General features: G+C 48.1%; 1 protein-coding gene across 4 annotated transcripts in view; it reads right to left on the reverse strand.

Annotated features, from left to right (window-relative positions):
- The window catches only part of DLD (dihydrolipoamide dehydrogenase), a 42,935-nt gene extending 33,222 nt beyond the window's left edge, over window positions 1-9,713 (reverse strand). For 2 of the 4 annotated variants that reach the window (XM_039516393.1, XM_039516383.1), the window contains exons 1-3: window positions 9,514-9,713; window positions 6,034-6,109; window positions 640-719 (exon numbers count right to left, since the gene is read on the reverse strand). In XM_039516393.1, the coding sequence (XP_039372327.1) occupies window positions 640-719; window positions 6,034-6,109; window positions 9,514-9,552 (195 nt within the window). In that variant the 5' untranslated portion in view covers window positions 9,553-9,713. The remainder of the gene's footprint in view (window positions 1-639; window positions 720-6,033; window positions 6,110-9,513) is intronic. The other 2 variants (XM_039516373.1, XM_039516404.1) reach the window with 2 other exon arrangements.
- Between the last annotated feature and the right edge of the window lie 809 nt (window positions 9,714-10,522).

A 10,522-nucleotide genomic window follows, 5' to 3' on the forward strand; every position in this document is an offset into this window, starting at 1 on the left:
GCTGGCTGGCCAGAGGGGTGGAGAGGCCTCAAGGCAAGAGCAACAGCAATGGGGGCTGCCTGCTGGCCAAAGTCTCAGGCTGAAGGCAGGGGAGCAGCAGAGGGGCTTACTCACTGACATCTTCAGGGCTAGAAGGGTGGACCCACATGAACCATGAGAGGGACAGGAGCAGGGAGATTCCCCTAGAAAGGATGCTCCCAGCAAGGTGTTTCCCGCTGGGAAGATCAGGCTTGCAATCCAGTTGAAAGGGCTGAGGTGGACTGCGCTGGAGAGTCAGGGCATGGTGGGGGCTGCCAAGGCAGTATGTTGCATGTACTCATTGGACTATGCTGGTGAAATTTGGATTATGGTGTTGGGGCTTATTTTGTTATGATTTATATGCATGAGACTTCTGTAATCCCTCCCCTTCCCCCGGCTATATATATACTTGAGAAGATGCTTTGGATTATTTCGGGAGAGGCTGAAGAGAAACTGAGGCAGGTATGCCTGCCAGAACAGAGCCTGCATCAGGAGGGTGCTCCAACTCGGGGTTGCCCAGTGCCAGGGAACTTCATTTTTCCAGTGTTGCAAGAACCCCTACTGAATTTATCTGGATTAGTGCTATATTACCCGGTTTATCCAGCACAAGTTCCCTCTTACCTTAAAGCCAAGTTGAGCTGCTTTGATAGCAGCAACATATCCTCCAGGCCCAGAACCAATAACTGTGATGTCAGCATCAGCTAAAAGAAAAAATACAAAACTTTAAAATGTTTTCAAATTACTTTTCTTGCTATAATTTAGGTTTATTTTAGTTTTACTATAGGAATACCTAGCCTGCAACATTCTGAGATAGTTCCACACTTTGACTACCCACAGATTGAGAAAGAATACATAGCTAGTTTTTAAAAATGATGGTGCTGTTCAGTTAATTTAGACAGGTAAATTTTGACTACTGAAAGCAACCTCCTGAATCAAAAAATGGAATGGTTCAGGGGCACTGACTCCTCTTACAGATTTGAGAACAAAAGCATTGTGAATTGAGGTAAAGGGACTGAATTCTGGTCTGATCTGAACTCCTTGTATCTACTCTGGGATTGCATATGCTATAAATCTTTGTAGAATTTGGACAAAGGTATCTGTAGTTATGTTTAACTGCCTTTGGAAAAACTGTTACAAGAAAGGTCTTGAACGTGTCATGTGGCATTATTACAGATATTAAAAAAATAAGGAAAATGCTGATAGACTAAGGGTACGTCTACACTACGGGACTATTCCGAATTTGCATAAACCGGTTTTGTAAAACAGATTTTATAAAATCGAGTGTGCGTGGCCACACTAAACACATTAAATCGGTGGTGTGCGTCCACGGTCCGAGGCTAGCGTCGATTTCTGGAGCATTGCACTGTGGGTAGCTACTCCGTAGCTATCCCATAGTTCCCGCAGCCTCCCCCGCCCCTTGGCATTTCCGGGTTGAGATCCCAGTGCCTGATGGGGCAAAAATCATTTTCGCGGGTGGTTCTGGGTACAGCCTCACCTCCCTCCCTCCCTGACAGCGGCAGACAACCGTTCGCGCCCTTTGCTTGGTGAACCGTGCAGGCGCCATAGCACAGCAAGCATGGACCCTGCTCAGCTCCATACCGCAATCGTGGATGTTTTAAACACCTCGCACTCGTGCAGTATATGCTGAACCAGGACCTTGAACCGAGGCGAGTAAGAGGCGGATACGGCAGCGCGGCGATGACAGTGATGAGGCGTGGACACAGAATTATCTCAAACCGCGGGCCCGGCGCTTTGGAGATCCTGATGGTAATGGGGCAGATTCTATCCATTGAACGCCGATTTTGGGCCGGAAACAAGCACTGACTGGTGGGACCGCATTGTGTTGCAGGTGTGGGGCGATTCCCAGTGGCTGCGAAACTTTCGCATGCGTAAGGGCACTTTCATGGAACTTTGTGACTTGCTTGCCCCTGCCCTGAAACGCCATAATACCAAGATGAGAGCAGCCCTCACAGTAGAGAAGCGAGTGGCGATAGCCCTGTGGAAGCTTGCAACACCAGACAGCTACCGGTCAGTCGGGAATCAATTTGGAGTTGGAAAATCTACTGTGGGGCTGCTGTGATGCAAGTAGCCAAAGCAATCACTAAGCTGCTGCTACGAAGGTTGTGACTCTGGGAAGCGTGCAGGCCATAGTGGATGGCTTTGCTGCAATGGGATTCCCTAACTGTGGGGCGATAGATGGAAACCATATCACTATCTTGGCACCGCAGCACCATGTCACCAATTACTTAAACCTGAAGGTGTACTTTTAAATGGTGCTGCAAGCACTGGTGGATCACAAGGGCGTTTCACAAACATCCACGTGGGATGGCCAGGAGGGTTCATGATGCTCGCGTATTCAGAAGCACTACTCTGTTTAAGCGGCTGCAGCAAGGGACTTACTTCCCAGACCAGAAAATAACAGTTGGGGATGTTGAAATGCCTGTCGTTATCCTGGGGGACCCAGCCTACCCTTGATGCCATGGCTCATGAAGCCATACACAGGCAGCCTGGACAGTGGTCAGGATCTGTTCAATTACAGGCTGAGCAAGTGCAGAATGGTGGTGGAATGTGCATTTGGCCGTTTAAAGGCTCGCTGGCGCACATTACTGACTCGCTCAGACCTCAGCCAAACCAATGTCCCCTATGTTATTGCTGCTTGCTGTATTCTCCACAATCTCTGTGAGTGTAAGGGAGACCTTTATGGCGGGGTGGGAGGCTGAGGCAAATCACCTGGCCGCTGATTACGCAGCCAGACACCAGGGAGATTAGAAGAGCACACCAGGAAGCGGTGCGCATCAGAGAAGCTTTGAAAACGAGCTTCATCAATGGCCAGGGTACAGTGTGACTGCTGTGTTTGTTGATGAACACCCAACCCCCTTGATTGACTCAGTCCCTGTAAGCAACTCCCCTCCCCTTCGAGTACAGCTTACTTATGCAAATAAAGTCACTCTCATTTAAAAGCATTAATTCTTTATTTTTCATTATAAAAGAGGGAGAGAAGTAAGGGTGTGCTTTGGGAGGAGGAAAGGAGGGATGGAGAAGGCCATTAAAAAAATTCAGAGTAACGGCATCCTTCTGGTTGGGCTGTCCACGGGGTGGAGTGGGCGGGTGCAGAGCCTCCCACGCGTTCTTACACGTCTGGGTGAGGAGGCTAAGGAACATGGTGAGGGGAGGGTGGTTATACAGGGGCTGCAGCGGCACTCTGTGATCCTGCTGCCGTTCCTGAAGCTCCACAAGGCGCCGGAGCATGTCAGTTTGATCACGCAGCAGCCCCAGAGTTGCATCCCGCCACCGCTGATCTTCCTGCCGCCACCGCTGATTTTCCTGCCGGTCTTCCTGCCGCCACCTCTCATCTCGGTTGTCCCTCCTGTCCTCACGTTCATCCCTCCTGTCCTCACGTTCACTGGCCTCTTTCCTGTAATTTGAAACCACGTCCTTCCACTCATTCAGATGAGCTCTTTCATTGCGTGTAACTTCCATAATATCTGAGAACATCTCATCTCGCGTCTTCTTTTCCTCCGCCTTATCTGTGCTAGCCTTTGGGATGGAGGAGGGACGCTTGAAAAATTGCAGCTGCATGAGGAGATAAATATTTAGAAAGATACATTTTACAGAACAATGGTTATACTCTTTCACAGTGAAAAGCACTATTCACCTTACATAGCACATGTGATTTCCCTACAAGGTCGCATTTTCATCTTAATAGTGACTGCTTGCATCTCTGGGGTTACAGATCTCACAGACACAGGTCCAGGCATCAGGATTCAGCTTGCATGCGGCCATGGTAAGCCACTGTCTCAGTGATTTACCCTCCCCCAACGCATGGCTAATACCACGCTAGCTCCTGCTAATCAACAACCTTCCCCTCCCCACCCACTGCTTGTCCGGTAGCTTGGGAAGCTCGCCTCGCCGGTGACCAAACAGAAAAGATCATCGGCATTTCACCCTCCTCCCCGCCGCTACGTGCAGGAAAGTGTTTTTTTTAAGCTGCTGCATTCCACGAACCCAGTAGAAAAATGGCCACCCCCCTTACTTAAATTCCTGATTTTTAACCAGGTTATCCTGAACGATATCACTTTGCTGAGGATAACAGAACAAGATAAAGAGCGGATGCTTCTTGAATGCCAGCAGTCCCGGGACCATACGCTGCGATGCTTTGCCACGCAATGATACCTGATTACTTGCTACATGCATGGCATGGTAAAGTGTCCTACCACGGTGGGCAGAACAAGGATGCCTTGCCCAGAAACCTTCTGCAAAGGCTTCTGGAGTACCTACAGGAGCGCTTCATCGAGATGTCCCTGGAGGATTTCCTCTCAATCCCCGGACATGTTAACAAACTTTAAGTAACTATACTGTCTGCGAATGCATCCCAAGTCCTCAGGGCAAATCAATCATTAAAAAAGGCTTGCTTAAAAAACACTGTTTGCTATTTGCAAAGGTACACTCACCAGAGCTCCCTTCCAGGGCGTCATTCTCTGCAATAGTTGCTTGCGAGGGCTGGGAGCAGGGTAATTCCGTCAGGGTGATAAAAAGCTCCTGGCTGCTGGGGGTCACGGAGTGCTGTGTGCTCTCTGCGAGGTCTTCCTCTTCTTCTTCCTCTTCATCTTCCCCGTCTGCATAATCCTCAGACATGGCAGAGATTACAACCCCCACCTCGGAATCCACAGTCAGGGGTGGGGTACTTGTGGCGCAGCCCCCTAAAATTGCATGCAGCTCAGCATAGAAGCGGCATGTTTTTCGACCTGCCCGGACCTTCCGTTTGCTTCTTTGGTTTTCTGGTAGGCTTGTCTGAGCTCCTTAACTTTCACTCTGCACTGCACGGAGTCCCTGCTGTGGCCTTTAGCAGTCATAGCCTTAGAAATTCTTTCAAATACTTTTTCATTTCGTCTTTTGGAACGCAGTTCTGTTAGCACTGAATCATCTCCCCATATAGCGATCAGATCCATTACCTCCCGAGCGGTCCATGCTGGGGCTCTTTTTCGATTCTCAGGAGACTGCATTGTTAACTGTGCTGATGAGCTGTGCGTGGTCACCTGTGATGATGAGCTCTCCACGCTGTCGAAGCAGGAAATGAATTTCAAAAGTTCCCGGGGCTTTTCCTGTCTACCTGGCCAGTGCATCCGAGTTGAGAATGCTGTCCAGAGCGGTCAGTGGTGCACTGTGGGATAGCTCCCGGAGGCCAATACCGTCGATTGCGGCCACACTAACCCTATTCCGATATGTTAATACCGATATTAGCGCTACTCCTCTCGTCGGGCAGGAGTACAGAAACCGATTTAAAGAGCCATTAAAATCGATATAAGGTGCCTCCTAGTGTGGACGGTTGTGGCGTTAAATCGGTTTTACACTCGTAAAACCGATTTAAACGCCTAGTGTAGACCAGGCCTAATATTACACCTTTACATTGTCCTGTGCGAGAACAGGGTTAGGTTACTCATCTCATGCTCAACAATCAAGAGAAACTGGGATTGAAGCAGAGTCTATATATTTAGCTCCCAGACCATAGAAAGATTAACTTGTGATCCACAAAAGCAACCCTTCCACATCATTTGTGCAATGTAAGAAAAATGGCATATCTGATTATTTTAACCTCCAACAATAATGTTGTATAAATTATTAGTATAGTCAATCCAATCCAATGCATGCTGTCACCTGATATCTATGCTGTAGAACAGGGGTTCTCAAACAGGGGGTCACAAGGTTATTACATGGGGGTTGTGCGCAGTCAGCCTCCACTCCCAAACCCTGCTTTACCTCCAGCATTCATAATAGTGTTAAATATTTAAAAAAATGTGTTTTTTAATATTTAAGGGGGTCGCATTCAGAGGCTTGCTATGTGAAAGTGGTCACCAATACAAAAGTTTGAGAACCACTCATACCATCAACCTGGATGGTACAATTGTCTCCACATGGATGGGCTCTTGTGGCTGCAGAATCACTTGTAAGATTGGGGCCTCAATTTGAAATACAACTTTGTCTCCTGAAAGCTATTTTACAGCAATCAAAATTTACCTTGATCAGCATAGCTCCTCAGCGACACTGCACAAATCCCCTGTAGGCCATGATGGATTCGACTAAAATGGCTTCTCTAGAGAGGGAAAAAAACAAAAGTTTAACTTTCTCCATAAAGAAAATAACTGTATAAGAATCAGCAACTTCTCACAATCTGTTTCATTAGAAAATCCAGTTACATTACATAGACTAAAAAGATCGGTAGCAGAACTAAGTTCAGTGGATAGCGCACTACTCTGGGATACGGAAAACCTAGCTCTGCCACTAATCTGCTGTGCTTCCCACAGCAAATCATTTCATCTTTCTGTACCTCTATTTCCATTCTAACCTTTATTGTGTCCACTTAAATTCTAAGATCTTCAGGGCAGGAACTGTCTCTTACCACATGCATGCATAGCATCTAACACACAAGAGTCAAAACCTGTTTCACAGCACAAACCAGCTACTAACTGCTAGGATTAGGAAGAAACAACCCTTATTATCCTGTAACTGTTAACTACATGGTATCTTGCAACTTCCTCTGAGCATATGATACTGATCACTGTTGGAGAAGAACTCCAGACTAGATGTGCAACTGGTATTGTAATTCCTATGGAAAACAAAACCTATATAAATACATTTCCCATATGTGGCTTTGAACACTCTACTAATATGCTGTGCTCCTTTCCCCATCCTCTGCCCTTATATTGTGAGCGCCTCAGAGCTTTTAGGAAAGCTACTATACAGTAGGCATTATCAGATAGTAAATAATGGCAGCACAGATTACAAAACCCCATTCAAACTTTTCTGTGGAAGGACTGTGGGGCAATTCAATAATAGACCATCTTATTGCTCAATTTTACAGTTACTTCCCGAATGGGAGACAGGTAGGGAACAGGCATTTTACCCCTTATCCACAGTTCAGTTGTCTAAGAGGATAAACAACATTTCATCTTATCTCACTCACTCACCGTTCCTATAAATATGAGGAGAGGGTAAGACAGGCTTTGGTTTAAACCTAGGGATAATTACGAAGAGTGTATTCAGGGAAAGCAACAAAACAAAATCTAGGGCTGTCAAGCAATTAAAAAAATTAATCACGATTAATCGTGCTGTTAAACAAGAAGAGAATACCATATATTTAAATATTTCTGGATGTTTTCTACATTTTCAAATATATTGATTTCAATTACAACGGAGTGTACAGTGCTCACTTTATATTTATTTTTGATGACAAATATTTCCACTGAAAAAAAACAAAATAGTATTCTTCAATTCACCTAATACAAGTACCCTAGTGCAATTTCTAGCATAAAAGTTGAACTTACAAATGTAGAATTATGTACAAAATAATAACTGTATTAAAAAAAATACAAAAACGTAAAACTTTAGAGCCTGCAAGTCCACTCAGTTCTACTTCTTGTTCAGCCAGTCACTCAGACAAACAAGTTTGGTTACAATTTACAACAGATAATGCTGCCTGCTTCTTGTTTATTTCACCTGAAAGTGAGAACAGGTGTCCCCATGGCACTCTTGCAGCTGGCATCGCAAGATATTTACGTGCCAGATGCACTAAAGATTCATATGTCCCTTCATGCTTCAATCACCATCCCAGAGGACATGCAATAAAAGTCTTGGGTAATAAAACCAATAGGCCCATACAATAACCTTAAGAGTTATTATGGAGCTGGCTGATGAAGAGGGGCTCAACAACAGGCTATATCGGGGTGGCAAAACGTGGCTTGTGAGCCACATGCTCTTTTACGGTTAAAGTGCGGCTTGCAGAGACCCCACCCCTACACGCTCTCCTGTTCAACACCTACCAGACTTGGACAGGGAGCTCGGGACCTATACCTTGAAAAGTGTGGGGATATTCATGAAAACCTTTTTTCCTGGTTTTGCCTGAAAACCAGCAGCTCTGTCAAGGACTCAGTTCTTGGGAGCAGATCTACTTTATTAAAGAGGAAAGGTAACCCATAAAAAGTGTAGACTTAGGATTGCGTTTTATGCTTTGTTGTGTGTGTGTAACCAATAGTTTCCACTTTTCTTTTCTCAGTATGACAAATTGTAGTCTTTGTTAATAAATGTGATTGTTTTCACTATAAATATATGCCAGTGCTGTAACGTTACAAAGGACCTGATCCTGAGTTGTACCAGTCAAGCCATGTGTGCATGTCTCTTTGGGGACAGCTTACCTGGTAATTACTGAGAGTGTCCAGTGTCCTGGTTACTGCAGGGAGCACTGAGGGAGGGGTAGGAGGGGTAGAGAGAGTTGGTGTATACCTAGCACTAACTTGCACAGAAAAGGTTAGGTCTGCATAGACCTGGAAGTAAGTGCTTGTGGCCCTAGAGGCTGTTGGTTTCAGGGAGCTAAGCCACAGCAGGCATAGACAAGACTGCTTCACACTAAGGGCAGGTAGTGGTGAGATGCCTTACAACCTTGGCTAACCCTGGAGCATGTCACACTGTGCCTCTTCCCCTCAATGCTCTGAGCTGCGTAGAGAGGATCTTGGTGCCTGTTGTTTGTGCCCCACTTCCCAATGCCCTAAGATTCTCCCCTTCCCCCGTTTGTTCTCCTGTGTGCTGGCCCCAAGTTGTCTTCATATCCTCACACTGACTTGGAAAGCAAATGTAGCTCACACTGTGTTGGTTTTACTATGCTTAATCTACATATCGTATGATTTTAGGCAGACGTGACTATACATCCATGATTATACATTCGTTTGTCTGGCAAAACCAGTTTTTCACCTCTGCTGGGGAGTAACAACACCTTGACATCAACCATGAAACGTTCTATATAAATACAGTGACAGCAAGGTGTTAGGTGTACCGAGTTTGTCAGCCCTGATAAGAGTTGCTGCTGTTACAGAACAGTGAGACCTTTGCCAGTTGGCACCCAAGGGGCTCTTAGGGTCACACACAAGCAGCAGGCACCAAGGGGGCCCTGCCCAGCTCAGGCTACGAGGGAACAGGAACCAAGACCCCCTCTGCCCAGCTCAGGTTACGGGGGAACAGGGACGGAGACTCCCTCTGCCCAGCTCAGGGGATGGGGGAAACGGGGGGAGGGGGAGGATGGGGACCGAAATCTCTTCTACCTAGCTCAAGGGATGGGGGGACACCGAGACCCCCCCCCGCCCGGCTCAAGGGCTGGGGGGACACCGAGACCCCCCCCCGCCCGGCTCAGGGGATGGAGGGACACCGGGACACCCCCCCCGCCCGGCTCAGGGGACGGGGACACGCAGCACAAGCTGAGGGGAGGGGTCACAGAGCAGGCGGCAGCCCCCGCCCCCCCGAGCTCGGAGCTAGACAGGGGTCTCCACGTCCGCACCTGGTGGCCCGGCCCCGGGGGAAGGTCGGTGCCCGCTGGCCCGGCCCAAGGCCCGGAGCGGACTAGAGGGTCGGGCCCCCACCCCGCTCCCGGGCCGTGTCTGCACCCCAGGCCCAAGCCGGGCCTGCAGGGCCCAGCGCCGCTCCCCGCGCCCGCGCTGGCCGGGCCGCTACCTGGGCGAGCCCGCAGCAGACCCGGCTCCAGCTCTGCATTTTCCGGCCGCCTCAGCGTTAACCTCGCGTCCGAGCGCCTCGTCCCTGGCAGCCGCGCCTCCAAGGTCTCCGCGGACTCGCGCAGGCGCACTGGGCCCGGCGAGGGGGCGATGACGCTGTGACTGAGCGGCGTCGCCTGAGCACTACGCAAGGGCGCAACACTGACCCCTGGCGGAGGCGGCCTGCTGGCGCAGCTCGTTGGCAGGGCCCGCCACAGTGGGCGTGGCTATGTAGATACGCCTCTTAAAGCTACAGAGCCTAGAAATTTTAGACGCGGCCTAGAGAAGGCTGCTGCCTCTCAGCTGCCCCACCCTGCCTCCAGGGCCCAGTGCAGCGTGATGTCCAACAACCAGCGCTGCCTGGCCCCGGAGGCCTAGGGCTCTCCAGATTTCATTGGGCAACTCCTCCTCTCTTGCCAGCACGCCTGTATTACAGATGTGTTTCGTGCAATATTGTAGCAGGACATCATCCTGACAATGTCCAGAAGGGGATATGTGGGTTCTGAAGCAACATCGCAATGGGGTGATGTTTTAGAAACATCATGTTGAGTTTTTTACCCATGTAGTGTGAGGACATCAAACATGGTTTGTCTGATATTTAATTGTACTGATTCCTTCCAGTTACATACAGGTGCACGTGTCCTCGGAAATCTCTGGGATATTGTAGCACAGAACTGCCATGTGCCTCAGCAATAAATCAGCAAGACCAGAGAGATGTTTGTCAGAATAGAGTGTCCAGTGCTGAAATCTTGACCCATAAAGATGTTATGATTGATAACTAGCCCAAATATAGAAAAATGACATTTTCTGGCTCTTGCCTTTGTTCCATAGAAATAGTCTATGTTAAAGACAAAATGTAAAACTTGCTGACTTTCCTTCACTCTTCTATTTGAAAATTAGAAACTTTCTTTCTCTAGGCTTGCCAAACCACATGAGAACAAACAGAACCAGAGCAGTTAACATTGCCTCAA

Source organism: Mauremys reevesii, linkage group 1 (genome assembly GCF_016161935.1).
Source record: "Mauremys reevesii isolate NIE-2019 linkage group 1, ASM1616193v1, whole genome shotgun sequence".
NCBI lineage: Eukaryota > Metazoa > Chordata > Testudines > Geoemydidae > Mauremys > Mauremys reevesii.